Here is a 24,424-nt window from a genome sequence, read left to right on the forward strand (position 1 = left end):
AAGAGAGGTGTTTCATGTCAAGTGGGCATAACTTGACATCCCAACTAATTATGTTTATGTGTATATATATATATATACATATATATATATATATATATATATTCACAAATAGAAGTGTCTGTATTATCATAGAATCATAGAATATCAGGGTTGGAAGGGACCTCAGAAGGTCATCTAGTCCAACCCCCTGCTCAAAGCAGGACCAATCCCCAGACAGATTTTTACCCAGTTCCCTAAATGGCCCCCTCAAGGATTGAACTCACAACCCTGGGTTTAGCAGGCCAATGCTCAAACCACGGAGCTATCCCTCCCCCTCCTAATGTGGATGGGCTTGATCTGCTATAGCATCTTTTATCTGAGAATCTCAAAACACTTTACAAACATGAATTCTAACCTACTTAGAAGACATTGTGAAGGTTACTGTACAGGTATTACAGATGAGTCATACTGAATGAGTGCCAAAGATAGACATAGAACCTAGAAGGCTCATGTTTTAGACCCTTACTCCAACCACTCCCTCATAGACCTGACAGAGGCTCAGAGAGTGGGGAGGAAACACCAATAATGATAATCAGAAACTAAAGAAAATGACTATGAGATGCATCCTCCCTACAGGAGTCATTCAGCAGAGAACAGACTAAACCCCATCTGCTCAGTATGCAATTAGGAGATGAAAACTTAAAACAGCAGGGGACTGAGAGCACACTTGGCATGGCACATCTTGTTATTAACTCAAATCTGTATCTCTAGCCCCTTCAAATGGCAATCCTTGCTCTTAATTTTAGATATCTCTATTCTGTGTGGGAGGATGTTACTTTTGATTGTAGAGGGAAAATGTGTTGAAGTGTCAGGAATATTATAAGTTGCACCAACTAAAACATGCATACACTAAAATTAAGACTTCTATTTTGTGTCACTGGTTCTTTGCCTCGTCAGTGGCTTGAATTTATACAAACTCACTGCCCTCCATGGACAAGGATTAAGGGCACTGATTATTCAGCACTCTTCACTAAAGAAAAATTTCCATTAATTTCAAGAAGACCAAAAGTCAGGTTTGTGTAGTCGAGAGTCTGCGGTATAGTGCTTAGAATACTCTGGAATCCCAAGCCTCAATTTGGATTGCTGTTTCTGATTCTGCCACTGACTCCCCGGGTGACATTTAATCTATTTTCCACACAAAGATTTCCATAAATGGGGTAACAAAATCTATTTTACAGGGGAGTTATGAGGCTTATTTATAACATGCTTTGATATCTCCAGATGAGAGAGACTTTGAATTTCTCCAGTGCCTTTTATCCAAAGAGTCTCATCTGGGGACCTCAAAATGCTTAATGAACAAGCTTCCAAAAATCTCTGTGAAGTAAGGTTTTATTGTCCCATTTTACACATAGGAAATGGAGACTTAAAGTGGCTAAAAGACTGGACTAAAATAATGTAATAGGGTCCATGGCAGAGGTAGAAAGAGAAAGTAGTTGTTCTGGCCCCCAGGCTCCTGTTCCAATCAACAGACCCCTCTGCCAGTATTTTCTCTTTTGCATTTCTATTTGTGTCTTAGAAAAGTCTAAGAATGTGTGGTGTTTAAAATGTACAATACAATCTCATTGAGGTGCTGCTTCTTGTTGATACTAGAGTGATGTGCTTACTGAATCAAATCCATGGAGATATGAATCCTCCTTTGACAGACCATTGCATTACAGAATTGTAATTGCAAAACGAAACATTTGCTATAAAGAGAATAAATTCACCAGCAGCACATAAAGCAAGGAGAGAAGAGCATGCAAACAGCCAGATCATTTGTACTTACGTAATAAAACAGGTTTCTTGACTGGCACAGACACTTGCTGAACTGGAGTCACATCCTAACATTTGTAACAAATTTCTCTTTAAGAAAGGAGTCATGCATCACATGGAAATTCAGTTTCTGACAGCTTAAGTAGGAGATGGCCATTGTGGCAACAATGCTCTGTCAAACGTAGAGATCCCAGAGCCTAGCAGGCAGAAAATATAAGCTTCTCTATGAGTAACAGGGTCCCCCTTTGTTCTAAGGTCAACAGTTTTCTAGAATCTCCAGAATGTCTCCTTCCTCTGCCACCTGCAGATCTCTGACTCAGGAATTTGCACGGCAGTAGCCAGACATTACATTTTTCCCCACAGCAGTCCCAAAGCAGAGCAATCCCTTACTTCAGAGGATTACTCTTTAAAACATATCAATTTAAACACAGGAGTGGGTGCCTTCTCCTGGTACTTCAACTAAGCCTCTTCTTACTAAGCCTTCCGGATCCTTTGGGGGTCTGACTTCTGGGGAGTGTTTTGCTGGTGTTGAAAGAGGCAAGCTGTCAAAATCTTGATAAATAAACGCAGCACGCTGGGACGTCACAGTTTGCTGCGAACGTTTAAAAAAACAAAACAAAACCCACAAACCTAGTGTGATAAGCTGAGTACAGAGCAGCACCCCTGAAAAGTGTTCAGTATTATGTTTAGCATCATTATTAAAACACTGGTGAGGTTTTATTAGGCAGTAATTTGTGTTTGTGGGTTTGTCTTGTTTGATCTGCTACAAAGGTTAACATTTATTGGAACTCACAGTTCAGATCTTTTCTTTGAGCACTTATCTTACCTCTCCAAAGTCCCTCCTCTCCTGCTTTCTCTATTACTGACCACCACCACTATCCTCCTTGTCATTCAGGCCCATAAACTAACAGTCATCTTTCATCAATCCCCTAATCAGACCCACATAATCAGCCTCTTTCTTATATAACATCTCTAAACTCTCGCCGTTCTTCTCTGTCCACGCAGCCAAAATTCTCAGCCAAGCTCTATTTGTACTGCTATTATTGATAAAATGGACTCAGAATGAGAAAAGAGCATTTATTGATTACCCTGCAGATATACAATATAGCACAAACAAAGGGCAGACAACTATGAACACCTAGCTATATTTAGATTGATGAATGCTGAAAATGAGCGCTTTGGCTGCTCTGAAAATGTGAATGAAGAAGTGGATGTTTTTCCTATGATTAGCTGGCAGGCCCAAGTAGAGCAAAACAGCTTCACAACACCCCGTGAATCAGCCAATATTATAATAATTTTACAGATAGGGAAACTGAGGCAGATAGCGGTTAAATGACTGTCTAAGGTCATATAGCAAGTCATTAGCAGAACCAGAAATACAACACAAGAGACTTGGCTCCAAGTCTTCTATTTGAATGACTTGAGCACGTTACCTTCATGTTTAAATAAGTTCTGAAGACTACATATTAAATTACCAGCCCCATTTATGATCATTACTGATTAGATGACCCTCAGTAACTAAACATTTACTTCTGTTATGCACTGAATCCTTGAAGAGTGTTTTAGATTAGATGTTTTTCTAAAAGATGTGCTCCAGTAGCTATTTTGGGGAGTTCCATGGTATGCGCTATACAGGAAGTCAGACAGATTATCACAATGACCCTTTCTGGCCTTAGCACGTATGAACCACTCTGAAAAATAATTTAATAAAAGAAATAATCACACAACTTCCATTTTGAGCACCAAAGGAGTTACTGAAAGTCCTACGTTCAGAGTCTGTGCTTCAACACAAAGCCTTTCCAGTAGCAAACCTACCAGAAGTGATATCTGAAAGCCTGTATTTTCCTTGAGAGTTTCCAAATTTTAATTCCCTAGAAATTCTGACAATACCATAAAACTCCAGTTTGCATTTCAAAAATTAAGATGCTTCTGTTGACTGGAATACAAAGAGCCAATTTTATTTCCTTGGAGACAACTGTTTGTCTTTATAATAAAAATTTTATAATAATGTTAAGGGTTTTCTGCCCAGACCGAAAGAAAACAAATAAAAAACTGCAGTACACTTACACAGCTTTCAAACACTTTAGTACCTTTGTCTTTTAGTTCTGAGAAGACTGTCAGTGGCACTGAGATCGAAGCGAACAGTGAACAGAAAAGGAAAATTATAAAACCACCAATTTTTGTGTACAAAGAAAAAAATATGCAATGAATACCGTCCAACACCTCTCAATATTTCTTTCACACAATCGCAGCTTTTCCACCATTTCCTAAGTCTGCTATGGCGCACTTCCTCTGCCCAAGAGAAGGTTGAGGCCAGATGCTAATGAATCTTGTCAAATGCACAAATTACTTACAAGAGAGTATTTGCTCTGGGAAACATAGATTATGTCTTAAGGCACCTATAGCAGAGCTTTGTCTTATATTATTTGTAAGGGAGATGCTGCACTTGGCTTGGTAAGTATGGAGTTCATTTGTAGTGTACAGAATGTAGATACATGTCTCCATTTCTAAGTGTGAATTCCTGGGTTTGAACCTTCAACAAGCTATACTCCACCGTTTACAAGGTAAAATTTTCCACATGCAGCTCTCTAACATCACTATACTTTGATTAATGCAATAAATCCTCCCCACTGCCCTCTGCAAATTCCTTATATCAGAACTTTCTACTGCATGCACTTCCCTTTCCACTTTCGCAGGCAGTGGGGCCTGATCCTGCAAAGGGAGGCACACCCTAAACTCTCACTGAAGTCAATGGACATGGAAGGTACATTCCTACCCAATCAAGCCCACAAGCAAAGAAGGGAGAAGCATCCTTTGTCCCAGTACCTAATCCCGGTGATTCATGTTGTGGCTAGGAACATCCTAAATACAATCCAAAATCCTGCGCTATTTTTGCTAAAGAATATTGCTTAAATAGTTCTAAAATGGGGGGGGGGGGGGGGAGAAGCAGTACAAAACTAAAATTTAACTTCAATTACACTTTGAATTTTAGAGGGCTGAGGCAAAGGGCTACAGAAGAAAGCATCTACAGTCCATTTACCAACCTTAAGCGAGGTACTGTTCCCAATCAATCTCATGATGGTGGAAGGTGACATTCAGATAAAGTGTACAGTACAAGACACGTGATAGCTGTAGTCTGCTTCACTGTTTACAGGTAACATATTGATTTGTAAAAGTTTCTGATCCACTAAGCTGCATATCAGAATGTGTGTTCTTGTCACACTTTCCCCTGTAAAGCGGTTGATTTGACATGATTTTTTAAAAGAGCAATGATTTAAATTATTGCAATGCAACTGAAAAATAAGTTTAACTAAGCTAAAAGCCTGTTCTGTTCACAGAAGAAAGAAAAGCAATCGCTTCTCTCCCCTTCAGGTTTCCTCACGTGAAACGTGGCAGCTGTTTAAACAGCACAAAGTAATGAAGCACACACTTTAAGGTAGGAGACAAAATTAGAAGTTTGATTTGGAATCCATTCCCTGCAGAAAATATGACTCAGCACAAACCTGGACACTTTTAGAATTATGGGGAAGATGCACTTCTTTGTCCAGCCTTTCCCCACGTGATTAAATCCTGGTTTTCTAGCAGACTGGTAAAACTGTAAAATAGCATGTAATTTAGTGCCTCGAGGCCTTGAATAGCTCATCTTAAGCCTCCAAGTCATCCAGGCACAAGTGAGGAGTCTCAAATAAATAAAAACACAATTTTGTCATGGTGACTTCCTTGTTTTTTCATCTGCACAGGCCATGTTTGCCCAACTCTGGGAACATGGTTAGTGTTGCTGACTCTGCAGAACACAAACATCAGATATTTTCCATAAACAACATCAATTTTTTTCTGTTTAATTTTCTGAGTTAAAAATAACTACTACTACTACTACTCAGCAGGCGTGGATTTCCTGACAGTGCAGGTGCTTGGCTTGAGAATGAAGTCTACTGTATCAGTGTGTCTTGAACATCCCTAGAGCAGATAAGGATGTAGAGACAACTGCAAAGGATAAGTGGGGGTAGTTCAGTCTCCAGGCTTAATCAATCATTCTTCAGCTGGTGATCAGGCACTCAGTTTTACTAATTTTACATGCACCATGTTCACTAGACATTCACCTAAAGCCAGGCTTTAAAAAAAAAAAAAAAAAAAAAAATCCTATTTAAAAGGCACAAACTTTGTGATCAGTTTGTTGTGCTAATTAAAAGGTGATGATGGAAAGGTTAGTCTATTATCTGAAATCTGTGCAGGGAACTTCATCAGGTGGAATTAACCAGCCTTGAGAGTCAGAACATCTTAGGGCTTGTCTACACTGGCACTTTACAGCGCTGCAACTTTCTCGCTAAGGGGTGAAAACAAAACAACACCCCCCTGAGCGCAGCAAGTTTCAGCACTGTAAAGCGCCAGTGTAGACAGTGGACCATGCTCCCAACGCTGGGAGCTATGCACCTCGTGGAGGTAGGTTTTTTAGAGCGCTAGGAGAGCTCCCAGCACTGTGCCATGACTACACAAGCCATGTTAAAGCGCTGCTGAAGCTTTAACTAGCCTTAATTTTTAACTGGAATCTACTGAAAAGGTATTTTCTGTCTCTTGACATATTCTCCTCTCAATACATAGGGCCAGAATATCAGAACAATGACATTTGCTAAATATATATATATATACACACATACACACACACACACACACACACACAGGGTTTAGTGTGTGTATGACAATTGATTGGCTATCTATTTTCAATAAGCACAAATTACCACCACAGAATTGCTCCCTCACTAAATATGATCACCGATTTTCAAAATCTTAATAATACAGTGGTACATTTAAAAAAAATATATATAACTGAACAGAGTAAAAAGTGAAAAATATTTAAATCTAGATTACTTTAACAACTTTATGCTGATAATTTACTTTTTGCATTTCTCTTAGTTTGGACAGTGAAAGCAGACTGGTTAGTTTTACATTCTGGTTCTCATGCATTAGCACAAAGCTCTCCTCTGAGTTCACATTTATACACAGCCAATTTACAATTCACTCTTCTTCATGGAAATTATTTACCCATTAACAATCGTTAAGGTAATCAAAAGAAAGGAGTCCATTTCATTGCACTGCATACGTCACAAAATGGTATGTCTAGCCAGTTACACTATTTCTCATGCATAGTCAGTTTCCCCTTTACTTTATGAGTCTTTTACATAGCAACACCTGAAAAGAACATTTTAAAAATATATAAATTAAAATATATAAAAATATATAAATTAAAATATCAAAAGGTATATAAACATATAAATGTTCCCTTTAAATTAAAAACATTTTAATTTATATGTTTTGAAGAATTTCCCACCCCTCCTTTTAATCAAAATCTAAAAACGTGAATCCAAATTGACTTTCTCCCTTAAACATTCCCAGTAGCATCTGAAGAGCCAAAAGCTTCAAGCAGACATGCATCTTCTCAAAAACACATTTCTATTCCACAGCACGATTACCTTATGTCCCTGTCTCCAATGAAGACTACAGACACGGGCGATAAGCGTTAGCATAATATCTTATTAAAAAGGTGGAAGGCAAGACTGAAGTTCTAGTAGCACGTCTAAATAAATTCAGGAAGTACTATCAACAAACTGAAATCACCGGAACAAAGTTAAAGTGTTACTGTAAAATAATGAAAGATGCTGACTAATCATTTCTTGTACTTGCAAGAGAAAAATGCAAACAAATAGCTGGCTACTTTTCTTATGGAACAGGAAAAGAAAAAGAGGTAGAAACTTTTATTCTGTCCTTTACAAATTATTTGGCTTTGCCGTTAATTGTTGCTGCTAACTTTGGGCCCAATCCCAAGAGGTATTGAGCATTTGCAACTTCCACTGAAGTCTACGGAGGCAGGAAGAGCTCGGATTCTCTCAGAATCAAGTCCTTTTATTTTTAATTCTCATCATATACTGAAGCTAACCCTATTTGTTCCATTTGCAACCCCTATTAGAATGCAATGAAGATCTCTCTTTGTCCAGAACTTTAATTACATACAGGGATACAAGCTTTGCCTCTATAATGCCAAGTCCCCAAAATTTTCTACAGATACTTTAAAGTTTTGCTGTTTCATTTAAACAAAAGTAATTTAGATACAATGAACAAAACAGAAAGTAAATAAATACTGAAAGTAAAACAAAAAGCTTTACTGTTCATATGCTCCCCCCACAGGTTCTGCTCCAACATTACTATATTTTCCATCACACCACAAAAGCAATAGTCACCAGAGCTTATGAGATAGCACAATAACAGTCCTTTTTTTGATGTCTGTCACAATGCAGCCTGACAATTATAGCTTTGGAAGGGATTTTTAAGGCCAGTCACTCCCTAGGTTAAGTCATTTCAGAACTGTTTCAGGCCCCACTGGTACCTTCTGTCTTAAATATACTAAAATTACCATGCAAGTCACCAGTTTTTAAACCTGCATTTACCTCTCTCCCCCAAGCCCCCTTTCTCTGCTTCTGTAGTTTATTTATATCAAATGTGGAGTATAGGGAGGGGACATGGCCTTCCTCTGGACCTGAGGGGGAGAAACCACTATGTGCTTCCTGGTGGGCAGAGCCAGGCCAGCCACGCCCAAAACAGAGGGGCAGACAGGAAGTATAAAAGGTAGGCCCTGCAGCTCAGTTGGCCTGGAGCTGGTGAGGAAGATAGATGCTCCCCACTGGGGTTTGTGCCTAAGTGGGACCTCTACAGCACAGAGGACTTGAAGGGACTGCTACGGATGCTGAGGAGCTGCTAGGACTGTTGCTAGCTGTATACCCTGAGGAGGTAAGAGGACACTCATAGAATGAAGGTACCCAGTCAGTGGGTTATAAGAAGTAGCCCTGGAACACCAGACAGTAGTCTGGTTGTAGTGCCAAAGTACTGCTTTGTGTGTCTTGGTGGGATCCCTGCTGACCCAGTGGCAGAGATTGGTCACTGTCAGGGCTCTGGGCTGGGACCTGGTGGAGTAGGGTGGGCCCAGGTCCCCTTATCCTTCCTGCAGCCACCCCACCCTGGGAATGCTGCCTACCCACCTTGGGCCAAGAGGCCAATGTTTTCTGCTGTCTGCCTGAGTTAAGATGTCCGGTGAGAGACCATTTGGTGCTCTGCCCTGCCAGAGGGTCAGAGCCCCTAACCACTTGGTGCTCTGCCCTGCTGGAGGGCCGGAGCCCTAGATTCTCTGCTGCCTAGCTCTAGAAGGCCAGGACCTCCGAGGCTGCTAAATCCCCTTTAAGCTGGCTTTTCCAGAGATGTGGAAGCAAGAGGGTGTGGCCTCCCTATGGGCCTGGTGCGGAGGGATGGACAGTTTCCTCTATATGGAAAAACTGAGGTTCCAGACTACTCAGTTAAAACATTTCTCAGGTTTACTCCACTCTTCTCCCACCCTCTCTCTTTAAACCATTCCTCATGTGGAGTCTGACATTGATGCCTTCTGGAACAGTATATGGCCATAGTTGGGACCATGCAGTAGGTAGCTATTTGACATTACTGGGCATAGCTATCCATCCACCTTAAACACACTGCAGGGGGAGTTTTCCTATCCAGAGCACTTGTGCAAGTGTACAGTCAGTCTTGTACAGTACATGTGTCTGTGTTATGTTACCACTTCCTGCCTCACAACATGTTGTTGAACCCTGATCGCTCACCCCTCTGCATCCCCTCCCAACTCCACAGGATGAGCCATGTTCCCTAACAGGTTCTCATGGTTTCCCCTGTTTCCTCCTCAAGTCTCTACAAGATCATAACTAGAAGAACTGATGACAGACACACAACTACTCAACCACACCAGCCCCTTTATACCCTTGTCTCCCCCTAGTCCGACACAGATTCCCCCCACCCAACTTCCCCTACAACGCCCATATGCCCAGGCTTTAATGGGCTCCCCATTTGAACTAATGCTACAATGTACCACTGCTGTCCCCTGAGTCCCCCCAGCCCACACCAAATCTCATTAGCTGCCCTGGAGCCCCCCAGATACCCCCAACCCAACATCCTGGTCCATCAACCAACCTCTCAGGCACCGCCCCCCCCGCAGGGAGCCCCCTGTTGTGTTAGACATCCATAACCCCACCCCAGCTCCCCCCCCCTTGGCGCTTCCTGTTGCCCCAGACACCCCCCCCAGCCCCTCTCAAGCGGCCCAGCATTACCCCCGCGGGTCCCCCCGCACCTGTAGGCCAGGCTCATGCACTCGAAGAGCTTGGTGAGGGAGGCGTCGATGCTGAGGCGCCCCCCGGCCCCGCCGCCGCCCCGCGCCGCCCCGAAGCGGTAGGTCTGGCACGTCTGCTCGTTGACCGTGTCGAAGTCGTAGCCCTTCTTGGGCGGGTGCTCGCTGTGCGGCGACGAGACCATGAAGTGGCCCGAGTGGATGATCTGGGGCCCCGCGGGCTGCCCCCGCCGCGGCCCGGGCCGCCGCCCCGCCGGGGAGCCCCCATCGTCCGTGTCCGAGGAGTCCTCGTCCGGCTCCGCCCGCCGCGACACGGGCCCCGCCGCCCCGGGGAGCCGGCCCGGCCGCATGAACACGTCGGCGGCCATGGCCCGAGCCTCCCGCTGCTGCTGCGGCCGCGGACCCCTCCCGACTCCTGGCCGCCCCGCCCCCCTCTGGCACCGCCCCCGGCCTGGCCCCGCCCCTTAAAGGAGCCGGGGCCCGCGCCCCGCCGGCCTGCGCAGGGGCAGGGGCAGGGGCAGCTGGTGGCGGGGCGGGAAGCCCTGGACCAGGACTAGCACCTGTCTGAGGGAGGCCAGGCAGCCACCCCAACGGCTCTACCCGTGCTCCCTGCCCCTCTCTTCCCCCCACCAACCACCCTTACACCCCACCTTCCTCAGCACTGCATCCCCCCTGACCTTCAACCCCACCCCTGGAATGCATGCACCCCACAAACTCTTCCACGGGCTTCCCCAAACCTCCCCTTGCACTGGTAAAGCCTTTCCTTAATTCCTGCACTGTAATCCACCCAAACCAACCCTGTCCACTGCAGGCCTTGGTGCCCCTCCCTGCTACCATACAGCCACTCCAATTCCTTAAACACCCATCCACCTATCTACGCTATAATCCCCCTGGCACCTTCTCACATCCCCTCCACTACCTAGACCAGAATCACCCAGCACCTCCAAAGAACACCCGCCACACACACAGGCAGGCAATGCTCCTACTCATTACATTATGGTCACATTTGGGAACCGCAATCAAGGATCAGGGTTCCATTGTGCTAGGTGCTGTACAGACAAACAAAAGAACTCTTTGGGGCAGGAACTTGCAATCTACAGGTCAGACAGAATGATGCAGGGTAGTCCCCTGCTCCCACTGAACACCCCAAAGAACAAGACAGCCTCCGGAGGCTGAGGAAACTCCCTCACTGGAGGTTTTCGAAAGGAGGCAGGAGAGCCAGCTGTCTTAGATGACTAGACTAAACAAATCCTGCATCGCGGCAAGATGACCCTTGTGGTCCCTTCTAACCCAATGGTTCTATGATGCTAAGGCCTGTACTGCCATCCCTCAAACAACTCAGGTGAGGAATGGCACATCCTCTAAATACACTACAGTGGCCCCTGCCATACCAACTCCCCACATACTAGCACTGCAATCATCTCGCTACACCCTGCATGGCTTTGTTACAATGCAGCACCCAGTTTCAAACCAAAAGGCAGCATTTTCACTTCCCCTCCATATGTACAGGGTGGGGCCAGGAGAACTTTCTCCACTGACCTCCTTCCTCTCCCTAGCTACACAGGGCTGCAAGGCAGTTACATTATCACTTAATCATAGAGTGACAACTGGGTTATTTACAGTGAAGATGGGAGATGTCTCTTCCATACACACAGAGAGAATCGAGAAGTTTCTGGCTCAGCTGTGACTAACACCCTGCTGCTGCAACAACCCCTCCCTCTGCACTCCTATCCCATTAGCGATCATGCAATGCCACCCCAGAGCTGCCTGCAGCCTTGAAATGCTCTAGCCCAGTGGGTCTCAAGCAGGGGTACGCAGAGGTCTTCCAGGGGGTACATCAACTCATCTAGATATTTGCCTAGTTTTACAACAGGCTACATAGAATCCTAGAAGATCAGAGTTGGAAGAGACCTCAGGAGGTCATCTAGTCCAGTGGTTTTCAAACTTTTTCTGGCGACCCAGTTGAAGAAAATTGTTTACCCACGACCCAACGGAGCTGGAGATGAGAGGTTTGGGGTGTGGGAGGGGGATCTGGGCTGGGGCAGGGGGTTGGGGTGCAGGAGGGGGTCAGGGCTCTGGGCTTGGGGCACAGGCTCTGGGGTGGGGCTGGGGATGAGGGGTTTGGGGGGGGCTCAGGGCTGGGGCATGGGCTTACCTCTGGTGGCTCCCGGTCAGCGTTGCAGCTGGGGTGCAGAGGCAGGCTTCCTGTCTATCCAGGCACCGCGGATCCCGCTGTGCCCCAGAAGCGACCAGCAGCAGGTCTGGCTCCTAGGTGGGAGGCACGCAAGCAACTCCACGTGGCTCTCGCTCACAGGCACCACCTCCCCATCACCCATTGGCTGGAAACCGGCCAATGGGAGTGCAGAGCCGGTGCTCGATGCAGGGGCAGCACGCAGAGCCCCGTGGCCCCCTGGCCTAGAAGCCAGACCCGCTGCTGGCTGCTTCCAGGGCGCAGTGCGGTGTCAGAACAGGTAGGCACTAGCCTGCCTTAGCTGGGCAGCACCGCTGATGGGACTTTTAACATCCCGGTTGGCAGTGCTGACCAGAACCGCTAGAGTCCCTGGGTGCTGAGCCAGGCGACCCAGTGCCTTACATGCTGCGACCCAGTAAAGGGTTGCAACCCAAACTTTGAAAAACACTGATCTAGTCCAACCCCCTGCTCAAAGCAGGACCAACCCTAGAAAACACAAGCAAAGTCAGTACAAACTAAAATTTCATAGACAATGACTCTATACTGCTCTACATACTATATACTGAAATGTAAGTACAATATTTATACTCCAATAATTTTATTATATGCTAAAAATGAGAAAGTAAGCAATTTTTCAGTAAGTGACACTTTTGTATTTTTAAGTCTGATTTTTGTAAGCAAGTGGTTAAGCGAGATGAAACTGGGGGTATGCAAGATAAATCAGACTCCTGAAAGGGTACGTCTGGAAAGGTTGAGAACACTGCTCTAGCCAATCCTGTTTATAATGAAGAGGGCATCATCCTTGCTATAGGGCTCTGGCTGCCTGTGATTGCCCTTCCTGCTATAGCCCATTGCAAACGGAACAGAACTGCTCTCTACTCCTCCTAGTGGACACCACTAGGTTTAAAAATCAAATAAAGTTTAAACTGCCTTTTCTTTGGAGTCTGGACAGCATCATTGATTAGACTGGGGAATTCTTATTTTTTTATTTTATAGAACAGTTTACAGTGGGTGGAAAAAGCTAGACAAAAAAGCACAGATCGAAGTCCCTGGCCCAAAGTGTATAGGGAACTGGGGATAATGAGTACCTCACATAAGGTGAATAGGCTCTGGCCCTTAAGGTGAAAACTGTCACAGGATGACTAAAAACTGGCATCCACTAAATTTCTTGCTAGACTTTCCTGGGAGAAGTGGCGAACACCTCAGTGACTACAGAAAAACTTCAAAAACAGACTCCAACTGAGCTGGAATTGATATGCAAACTAGATACAATCAACTCCGGTTTGAATAAGGACTGGGAATGGCTGAGCCATTACAAACATTGAATCCATCTCCCCTTGTAAGTATTCTCACACTTATCAAACTGTCTGTACTGGGCTATCTTGATAATCACTTCAAAAGTTTTTCTCTCTTACTTAATTGGCCTCTCAGAGTTGGTAAAGACAACTCCCACCTGTTCATGCTCTCTGTACGTATATGTGTGTATGTATATATATCCTCAATATATGTTCCACTCTATATGCATCCGAAGAAGTGGGCTGTAGTCCACGAAAGCTTATGCTCTAATAAATTTCTTAGTCCCTAAGGTGCCACAAGTACTCCTGCTCTTTTTGCGGATACAGACTAACACAGCTGCTACTCTGAAACATCAGTGACTAAGACAGTTAAAAGAGGACTGCACAAGACACAAGAAAAATGTGCAAGAGGAGAAAGAAAAACCCAGCACTGGTCATGGGGTGGTAGTCTACCTGAGACAATAGGTCTTTTCTAGGATTCTGCTGCCAATTATTTCTGGGCCCATGTTAAAAACACAAAATATAAGCAACCGAAATGGGGGAAAGGCCCACTAGCCCCACACCATCAGTTAGCTGTCCAAAATGTAATCTTGTTTGGACATTGTCAGGCTAAAAATCACATGGGTTATTTCTTTTTACATATTTTTACCTGGACAGTTAATACCTTTCTCCATTAAAAGGTAATACTTTAACAATCCAGGTTGAATAAAACAAACAAGTATAAATGGTGAACAGCAAAGGGGACTTTAGTCTAGACTGGTCAATTTTACTTTGATTCTCATGTTCATATCTGTATTTACATATATCCATAGTCAACCATACACAATTAGAGCACAGTCCTACTAACACTCATTCATGTAGGTCACCCACTACAATTTCCCCCCCCCCCCCCCATGCACTTTGTCTTAACTTCCCCTCTCCCAGTTTTAGTCTCCACAGGCAGCACTATAAACTTCTGGCAACACAGCTATGTCAGTGAGGGGGTGTGAGGAGGTACAATTTGCAATCACCACCACTGTGTCAACAAAAGTCTACAGTGTAAACAGTTATACTGGCAAAACTGCATTTTTTCTGGTATAGCTTATTTTGCTCAAAGGGACTTCTCTCTCACACTTCACTCCATCCTTTATGCCTGGAATAGTTTTCTTTGTTGTACAACAAGCCTAAATTCTCTTCATGCAAATCCCCCTTTTACACACACCTGTGAAGCCTGAGATAAATGCACTAAAAATGTGAGCATTGTATTAAAATAAAACTCCCATCAGCACAACTTTGTGAGTGAATTACTATCAGGCCATTCAATGTGTAAATATGCTTGATCTATAAAATCTAATTTAGAATGTAAGATCTTTGGGGCAGGGATAATGTGACCATTTTTTCAAGATAAAAAAAACAGCATTTTTACAACAACTTTTTAGGGTAATGAAATATACTTTTTAAAGTGTTCTTCTGTATGTGCTGACTTTACTATTGCCAGTTCCTGACTCAGTGACACAGGTATATTTCTGAGTACAGGACTTTTTCCAGCAACTGTCTGAATAAATGTGTCATAAAACAATGAACAATTGACATTAACATTCACTTCAAGAAAAAACAATTTTGATAGCATTCGACTTTTCCATTCACTTCAAAACACTGTTTCACACTGAACACTTGTTTTACTAGACTGAGTGTTCCCAGTAAACACAGACCAAAGGATACTTGATACAGCAGTACATCTTGAACATTTTATGGTTCTAACAAAAAATTATTAATGAAATGAAAATTGGAACATTTCAAGTGTCCTGAAAAACTGGGAAATATGGACACTCAGAGTAGAGGCCACATCTCTCACTGTGTCTATACTGCAGAGCACACTGATGGAGAGCAAGAAATCAAAGTGGAATTTTACTAATCTGCAGTCACTTTACAGAAGTTGCACTAACAGTTTCCCCACTTCTCAGGAAAATTCAACAAGACATCACCACAGTGATTTGTCTGCATTACAAGCTTTTTTGTTTTACAAAATATACTACAGCATATGACCCTGTCAAGTATCCAAGCAATACTCAGCACTTTAAATAATCAGAGTACATTGTGGGATCCAGTAATCTTGCTCTTTTATTGGATTTGTTTACTCACTACTTTAATTCCATGAGACCACTCATTCATCCATGCAACTTAGCAAGGTCGTACTGAAGCAGTATTACGACACTATAGTTCAGTAAGAAACAGGAAGATTGCAATATTTGTTTTACGTATTATGGAATCAGACACCACAGAATGCACAATTTTTTAAAAATCTATTTAAAAATTGAAATTTATTTTAACTTAGAAACAAACTGAACTCCTTAAATTTAAATTTTTTAATCAAAAATTATTCACGCAATGTTTGTTGTGATTTTTTAATTTTATTTTTGAAATGAAACCATTGTACATTGTACAAACCATAGCTACTGATGGAATAAATAAGTGAAAAATTATACTGCTGTACAACACACACAAAAATCATAAGATGGAAAACGATTAGGTATTGGGAGAAAAAAACAGAATTCTTTACATCTTCTAACAGACCCTTAGATATAAAGAACATTCCAAAACATGACAATGTTTATGTATGAAGATAGCCACCCAAAACCATATTTTATACTGCCTTGTTGATTTGTTGTTTTGTAAGTGCCAGCACTTTTTGGAATGTTTAACAACTACTTTCCCAAGCATAAAAATTCCAAGGAATAGTTCTGCTATAAAACGTTTGGCTGCGTAAATCGCTTATTTGGAAGGCCTTCTCATGTGTTCCACAACCTAAGCTAATTTACTTTTTTGCTTCTAGTTTCTTTTGTTTTTGTAACTGAAGCTCCAACATTCAGCATGTAGCAAGGAAGCACTTCTTGATATTTGCACTATTTCTAAAACATTAGCTGTATGAGAACTTTCAGTTACCTCGAAGTAAATTACAACTCCCCTTCTGCTTCATGTCTCAATGGTTTCAATACACTCTTTTACAGTGAGTTCATAAAACAAATTTCTGGTAGAGATGGGTCCAAGCCAAAACATTGAATCTAGATGCGGTTCCAAACCTCAAGTAGATTTGGATCCTAGGTTCTGGTCTGGTCACATCTGTACTTTCTGGCATTAAAATGTGTTTAATCACATCCACTGGCCCATTAATGTTATCAGGCACTTCAAAGAAAGACTAATAACAGTCTTATACATTATTTTGGATTTCTTCATACCAGGTAATGTCAAGGTCTCACTTCTTAGAGAATGACACTAACAGGTTTAAGGAATCTGCTTTTTCAATTGTCTGTCACTAGAATCGGTGGTTAAAAGAAGTTCTGAATGTATTTTGTATAAGCTGTAAATAAAAAGTTACTATTTTAGAAATAAAGCCACTAACAATAGCTGGTTTGTTTTCCAAGCCACAGTACAATGGACACAGTTCTGAGCAGAAGCCACAGGAGGAAAAGAAGGAATTTTATAGTTAAACCTGTTGGTGTCAGTAATGCCAATAAACATTTCTATCTAATGAAAAATTTGAGGTATTTTAGTGCTATTTATATTTTTCTTCCTAAAGTACAGGAATCAGCTTTGAAATCAAAAAGCTTATCTATCCCTTCGGAAACCTGTAGAAAAATCAAAATTAAAAACATTTTGGGACACATCTGAAGATGGTGATCAGTAAACATGACTACTTGTCAAAGGTGGCATCAGATTCATGTAGTTTTAGCATTCAAAATTAAAATGCTAGTGAATCCGTGTTTTTAAAAGTCTGATTTTTTTTTTTAATTTGCCCATTTTATATATCAAATAGAATTTTTCTCACAAAATATCAATTAAATCTGAGTGTAATATACATACAAACTGATAGCCATTGACCAGTTATCAACATTTTTAAGCATACACACAATTCAAGAGAGAAATTACTATACCATTCCAATATGTTTATTGTGCAAATATAACTTTTGGCTCCTCGGTTCCTTATTTTCAGGAAGTTAATGGACTTCATGATCTGACCAGAGAACCCAAAAACTTATTAGGGAGCACACTGGTTTCATGAATGATTTGCAACCAAATTTTATTTAGTTGAGATCCAAAAAAGTTTATTTCAACATAAAAGGAAAAGTTCCCAATCTGAGCATAGCAAGTCACTTTGGAGTTTAATCCAACAGACATTTTACGGAAGGTCAGCATTGGCTCCTCACTCCTCTCCTACTCCCAATTGTTCTTCATAATTAAGGTGGTAATTGCAAATGCAACGTAGTAGTCAAAGCTCAAGCCATTTTCACCATTGGAGAATTCAGAAATAAGCAAGTTTACAAAGAGCTAATTATGAAAATGTGTGGACAGGAAGATTTATCATTTTAAAAAATATTTACAGATCTCAGATTACACACGCTGCACAATTTTTTGGAGATGTGGGATCTTGTTTTAAATTACAAGACCCATCTCCCTCTGAGAGCGAATGAAGATTAAGGCCCAATCCAGCAACATCTGAATAACACCTCATGTGAATATTCCTTAGTCACACAAGTAGTTACCATGGACATGACGCGGTTTTGAAGGGGCCTGGCACCTCCCTGGAAGTAATAAACCCATTGCAATATCAGGCCCTAAAAGGCCCGATCCATGTAGATACTCTGCACCTCTAAATGCCATTGACTTGAAGGGAGTTACACGTGCTCAGAGCCTCTCAAACAAGCCTAGCATAAGCATGCATCAACATAATTGAAAAGAAAGGATAATTTCTATCAGTAATGTAGAGATTATGGAAATAAGACTTATTTACAAAGACAAGCTGAAAGTTTAAAAAAATCCCAAATACAGTATAGCCTGGAATATATCAGTAAACATCTTATTTAAGAACAGTACAATGAAATCCAGTTCAGTGAAAACCTGATATCAGAATAAATCATATGCTGCACATCAATCCCTTTGATCCTATCTTTATAGTGGAACTTTTTAATAAAACAATTACTGTACCCAGTACAGAGATCTGGACCTATTACTTAATCTACTTTACTTCTATTAAATTTATTCAGATCTGGAATATAAATGGTAAATAAATCATATTAACTTCCGATGAAGTTAAGAATAGTTTAAAAGACCAGATTTACAATTTGCGAATGCTGGGCATTCAATAAAAGGTCTCCACTGTAGTTGCAGAAAAATAAAATGATGCTTCTTTGTCTCCTTGGACTCCAAGTGTGAAAATGGCTTCCAGATCAATTTTATCTCTATTTGTTAAGTTTTAAGCACCAGGGATTTAAAATAAAAAAAATAAAAAAAAACAGAAAAACTTACTACATGGCATTATACAAACATAGGCCACTTTGCAAAGGAGACAGCTGCAAAACAACTTTAAAAATTAGCACTGTTTTCAGAACACAAGGCACAAAACAAAAGCAGACATCACGCCAGAACAATGAACTTCACATGAAAGCTAATACCTGACCTGTACCATCCTTAAATATCTTACATTGTTAAATAGAGAAATGGAAACAAACAAACAAACAAAAAAACCAGCAGCAACATAATTGTAATTTTGACTTTAGAAACAGTGCGTAGACCCCTCCTGAGTTGTTTACTCCAACCATTTCAGAGACAGTAACTTAAAAGTTCTCAATGTTTGTTTCACAGGAAAAAGTTTTCAGTGTCTGAGAAGTTAAACCTTTGCTAGGTTTTCTTGGATTTTTGCTTGGTAACTTGAAAAGTTAGGAGTTCTGTCCTCATCCAAGAGAAGATGCTTAAGTAAAGTTGTTCTATGATTAAGCCCACTGATGTACCTTACATAAAAACTGATCAGGAAAATCTATAGTCTAAATCTCTTCAACATTTTGTTGGGAAGCCTCTACTTTCATCTTTTTAGAAGGTGGCACTCCTTCAGAGTCCTTAACAGGAAAGAGAGAAAATTCATGTTATCATTGGACTGAATCTTAGGTGCTGTAGACATCAGATTAAAATTAAAAAAGTGAATACTCTCATGTTACTTGGGGGACACAAAATATCCTAGGATGTGAATGACATAACCAAATAAACACACTTCCTGAAATCATCTTTCTAAACCTCACGTTGCTTGGTCGTCTTGTTACCTAGTCACATAGGGCAAAATCCTGATTCCAGGTAGCCACTGTATACACTCCAAAGCAACAGCAGTAACATGTGATCAATCTGTGACTTACCTCAGCTCCATACTCAGCCACAACAAAAAACAAAGACCCAGAAATTACTCCTTCTAGTAGAAGCAGCAATTTCTGCAGGACAGGGTGTGTGAGGTTGGAAGTGGGCACATGTGCACTCAGACATAAAACCACCACCAAGTCTCACAGAGGACCTGTAGTGCAGATTTAGGTGGGATAATTCCCAAGCCACAGCCCTTCTCCCAACCATGGCTCTGCAGACATACACATACCTCAAACCAAAATCTGACCCACTGAGTTTATTAGCATTACATTTTTGCCAGCTCTATTAGCTGTTCTGCTTTATAAAGACAATATATTTATTTCCAAATGGAAATTAAAGGAATACATTTACTTTACTAAGTAAATAAAATTTTTCTTATTTGGATTGTAACATTTCCTTACATATCAGACATGGGCTGGTGCAGATGAGCCTGAAAGTGAAACTAATCAGTCTTCTTACTGTTAAAGGTGAATGAAATTGAAACAGAAGGCCAAATGAATGGTGAAAGCACATCAGATATTTAAAATTATTTAATAGTCCAGGGGGGAGGGATAGCTCAGTGGTTTGAGCATTTGCCCGCTAAACCCAGGGTTGTGAGCTCTCCAGAGTGGCCACCCCAAGCACCTGCTTGGCAAGCTGGTGCCTGGAGCCGGCCCTGACTAGATGACCTCCTGAGGTCCCTTCCAACCCTGATATTCTATGATTCAAGGTGATCTTAGTAACACAGCTAAGGAAATAAATGTAAGCGTGATTGGCCTCCTGACAGTTTTTCTTAAACTTTTTTTTAAAGTTGATATTGAATTTGTAAAAGTAGCTTTTCTGTACTTAATTAAAATTACCTGAGAGTTTTTAGATGCCTCTGTAGTTATATCATTTTCTCCAGAGGATTGAATTTCTGCTTTCTCTGAACTATTCATGGAATTTTCCATTGAAGACTGTGAATTCTGTTCATCAGAAGTATCTGAAAGAGTAAAAACTGTTTTAAACATGAAGAATCAACTTTCAATACAAGCTTTTACTCTTCATGCTCTCTGTATGTGTGTATATATATCTCCTCAATATATGTTTCACTCTATATGCATCCGAAGAAGTGGGCTGTAGTCCACGAAAGCTTAAGGTCTAATAAATTTGTTAGTCTCTAAGGTGCCACAAGTACTCCTGTTCTTTTCTCTAATGCTAATGTACATATAATACCTTTCATTCAAAAATAACCAGTTGTGATTGCATTCACACAACAACACCTGAATTATCAGTGGAGACTGAACCCATAATATTCAGCACCCAAACCACAGGCTTCTGCCACTTGAGCTAAACTAAAGAATTCTCTTTATCTGTGTGTTAGTAGTAAGGTGTACAGTAGCTTGGACCAGCCACTAGAGGCAGTCATGATCCACAGTTGTATTGCACAAAGATTTCAAAGTACTTGGCACACGTGAATAGTTTCAAAATAAGTAGATGAAGTATATAAATAATATGGAAATTATTACAACCAGTAGTGAAATGCAGCTACCTGTGGGATGGAGGGTTGGAGACAGGAAGTAAAAGAATAACTTATCCAACAAACTTGGGTGGGAGGCCATGGCGGCTAGATATGCAGAATTTAATTACCGAACTGGAATTTAACCCCCAGGACACTTAAAAACCATTCCTACAAAAAGTGGCACGTAATCATTCTAACACAGTATCTAGGAGTCTAGCTTCATCAATAAGGTTATATGTTTTTCAAGTCTATTGGATGTTTGTGGGAAATCTCCCCTAGATGTTCAAGTTTGCAATGGTTCCTACTTGGTTCAAACTTTTATTGCTGCTCACTCTAATAAGCAGCTTTTGAATAGATTCCCTTCTTCCACTCTCTATACCCATCACTTCTATATTCTAATTCATATTTTTTAAATTCTCAAATCCCCCAAGAAAAAGAGGGTAAGATTTAAAAGTTCTTTATTGGTTACTGAACACCTTCTGAAACTTTGCACATAAAGTTACCAAAAGGCAAGCCTTCTCCAGAAAATATTTTATTGAATGTGGTCTGAAGAGTGATATTTCTCAAAATGACTCAGTCATATGCAAGATGTTTGTTTTTGAGGTTTTGTGGGGGGTTCTCTCTAAACTGCCACAGAATTGTTTGTGTGGCTATAAGAAAACACTAAGTCTTCAGTACTTCCAGATTAAAAGCACTTCTGAGCAGGGGCTTTATTTCCTTTTGTACTACTGCACAACTTTCTGACACTGTTAAACTACATGTTTAGAAGACCTAACCATGTTTTAACCTTGTGTGCATCTGCACACAAGCCAGGTTACTGTGGTATACACAGGTCCCTGACATGAATGATTTTACAGAGCAGATGGGACCTACATTTGGCCCATCTCGAATTCATGCATGTGAAGACTCGCTATAGTCTAAGTGCCTGATCCTGGTGATCTTTAGGTGAAAGGATCCGTGTCCCAATACTAGGGCCCTACCAAATTCACGGTCCATTTTCATTAATTTCACGGTCACGGGATTTAAAAAAATCATAAATTTCATGATTTCAGATATTTAAATCTGAAATTTCACAGTATTGTAACTGTAGGGCTCCTGACCCAAAAAGGGATTGGGAGGTGGCAGTATTGCCCTCCTTACTTCTGTGCTCCTGCTTGCGGCAGCACTGCCTTCAGAGCTTGGCTCCCAGTCAGCAGCTGCCGCTCTTCAACCACCCACTCAAAAGGCAGCACTGCTGCCAGCACCAGCGCAGAAATAAGGATAGCATGGCATGGCCACTCTTAGTTCTGTGCTGCTGCCTTCAGAGCTGGGCCCCTGGCCAGCAGCCGCCGCTCTCTGGCCAACCAACTCTGAAGGCAGCACAGAAGTAAGGGTGGCAATACTGCGACCCCCCTGAAACCCCTTTTTGGGTTAGGACCCCCAGTTTGAGAAACGTTAACCTCCCCTGTGAAATCTGTATAGTATAGGATATAATTACATAAAAGACCAGATTTCACAGTCCGTGATGCGTTTTTCATGCCCGTGAATTTGGTAGGGCCCTACCTTTACCTGTCCTCAGAGTCATTCAGACCTGCCAATAATTAGTTTACACAGGAAAGCGTTCTAAAATATTTGTTCATTATACAAATGTTGATTTTAAGCACTTAGGGCCAATTCTTCCCCTAAGCTTCCCCAATGACTTCAAAATAGTCACAAAAGATGTACAGCGGAATTTGGGTCCTTAATTTGTTACCTGCTATTTAAATTCAGCTTGGCAGTGTCACAATCAAAGCTATTTGATCAAACAGCATCATTCTCCAATCAATGATGGGTTATTTGGATTTAGAATCCCTAATTAAACACAGTATCCAACCAGCACAAAGGCCAGATTAGTATGTATTGTACCCTAGCTTCTCCCTCTCATTTCACAGCAATAACCCTGGAATCAACACAAGGAAAGATTTTCCTTGAACCTAAATTTAGTCATGGGAGCATGTACATTATGTAATCGGCTGAATTCACCCATGAACAAGTTAAAGGCAAGTTTACCATCTGGCAGTAAATCCATACAGTTCTCAGTGAGCAGTCAGTTGAGAATACTATTTTATAAAATTTGGCTTTCCTGTGTCTACTTTGGTAGTGATTTGGCTGCCAAATTGCCCTGCATCTAACAGTTACATTCTAGTCATTGAAGGTATTTAGCATGATGTACGTGGTTCTAATATTACTGAGATAACTGATCTAAATTTAAATTGGATATTGGATCTACTGAATTAAGAACTGAATCAATAGGAAAAGATTTGCCAAGGACAATTTAAATGCTTTGTTATGGCATGTATTTTGCAACCAGATTATTAGAATGCTGTTAAGAGTATATTTTATCTATTATAATAGGGAGGAGAAAATGGTTTCTTTCAAAACATCACAACGTAAGATTTTGCATAAATACACAGCAAATGTTTCAGTAACTAAAATTTTACAGGGCACCAAAGAAATATAGCATTAACAAAGTAAGATTTAAAACATTTTCACCAACATCGTGTTTGGCTGTTTTTCTGCACAGCAAATAAAATACATTATGTACTTTTTTAGAAATCTGGGCATACAAATTCAGAGTTAGCTTTAAAAGAAATGTAGCAAAGCAAATTAAAAAAAGTAAAGTTAAAATAAAAATGTACACATAAAAGTTACAAAATATCAATATTTGTTAGTTCCATTTTCGTTTAGAACCCAATCATGTTAGGTGAGGCGCATCCTCAACTCCCACTGGCTGAGCACCTGGCAGGATCAAGGCTTTGATAAATGTCTAAACAGTGACCTACAAAGGATTTTTTAAGATTGGGGTTTATGCCTATTTTTTTGCTTCATGGTATGGACTAAACCAGCCTAAAAGGTTTATCTATTTTAAGGTTTCCCCCCTCCTCTGTTTGTTTTTTACCTTAAGAATATCTGGAATGTCAAGTCTAACCTTCCCTGCTTTCACTGGCGCATCAATGAGCAATATAAGGGAGTTATTGTGAGTTCTCAAGAAAGCCCAAGGATGCTGAATACTGAAGCAACTTCCTCCTTTAAAATGTTAATTTTCAGTTAACTGAAAATCCCTGACATTAGATAAGTTTTACATAATAAAAGTTTTAAAGTCAATAAAAATCTCTTCCCCTCTCAGATGATCAATTTTCACCTGTTTAGCTCTCGCGATGTAACCATTTCACTAGTTCGCAGTCAGTCCTTCAACCTAGGCAGGACCTGAATTTCTAAGGTATAAAACCAAGCAGAAAAATATTTTTCATTCTATTTGGAGCCGCGAAACATCCAGGTGCAGTAAAGATTTCAGACCTGGGCCAGCTACCACTGAAGTCAGTGGAACT

At 41.2% G+C, this 24,424-nt stretch overlaps 2 protein-coding genes across 5 annotated transcripts in view; both read right to left on the minus strand.

Moving 5' to 3' along the window:
- MLXIP (MLX interacting protein) overlaps nucleotides 1-10,343 on the minus strand; it is a 64,788-nt gene extending 54,445 nt beyond the window's left edge. For both annotated transcript variants that reach the window (XR_004648236.1, XM_034790874.1), the window contains exon 1: nucleotides 9,953-10,343. Coding sequence is in view for 1 of the 2 variants with exons in the window: in XM_034790874.1 (XP_034646765.1) it covers nucleotides 9,953-10,317 (365 nt within the window). In the remaining variant the exon portion in view is untranslated. The remainder of the gene's footprint in view (nucleotides 1-9,952) is intronic.
- Nucleotides 10,344-15,812: 5,469 nt separating this feature from the next.
- The window catches only part of BCL7A (BAF chromatin remodeling complex subunit BCL7A), a 34,168-nt gene continuing 25,556 nt past the window's right edge, over nucleotides 15,813-24,424 (minus strand). For all 3 annotated transcript variants that reach the window (XM_034790944.1, XM_034790943.1, XM_034790945.1), the window contains 2 exons: nucleotides 20,437-20,558; nucleotides 15,813-19,305 (listed from right to left, as the gene is read on the minus strand). In XM_034790944.1, coding sequence (XP_034646835.1) covers nucleotides 19,234-19,305; nucleotides 20,437-20,558 — 194 coding nt within the window. In that variant the 3' untranslated portion in view covers nucleotides 15,813-19,233. The remainder of the gene's footprint in view (nucleotides 19,306-20,436; nucleotides 20,559-24,424) is intronic.

Source organism: Trachemys scripta, chromosome 15 (genome assembly GCF_013100865.1).
Source record: "Trachemys scripta elegans isolate TJP31775 chromosome 15, CAS_Tse_1.0, whole genome shotgun sequence".
NCBI lineage: Eukaryota > Metazoa > Chordata > Testudines > Emydidae > Trachemys > Trachemys scripta.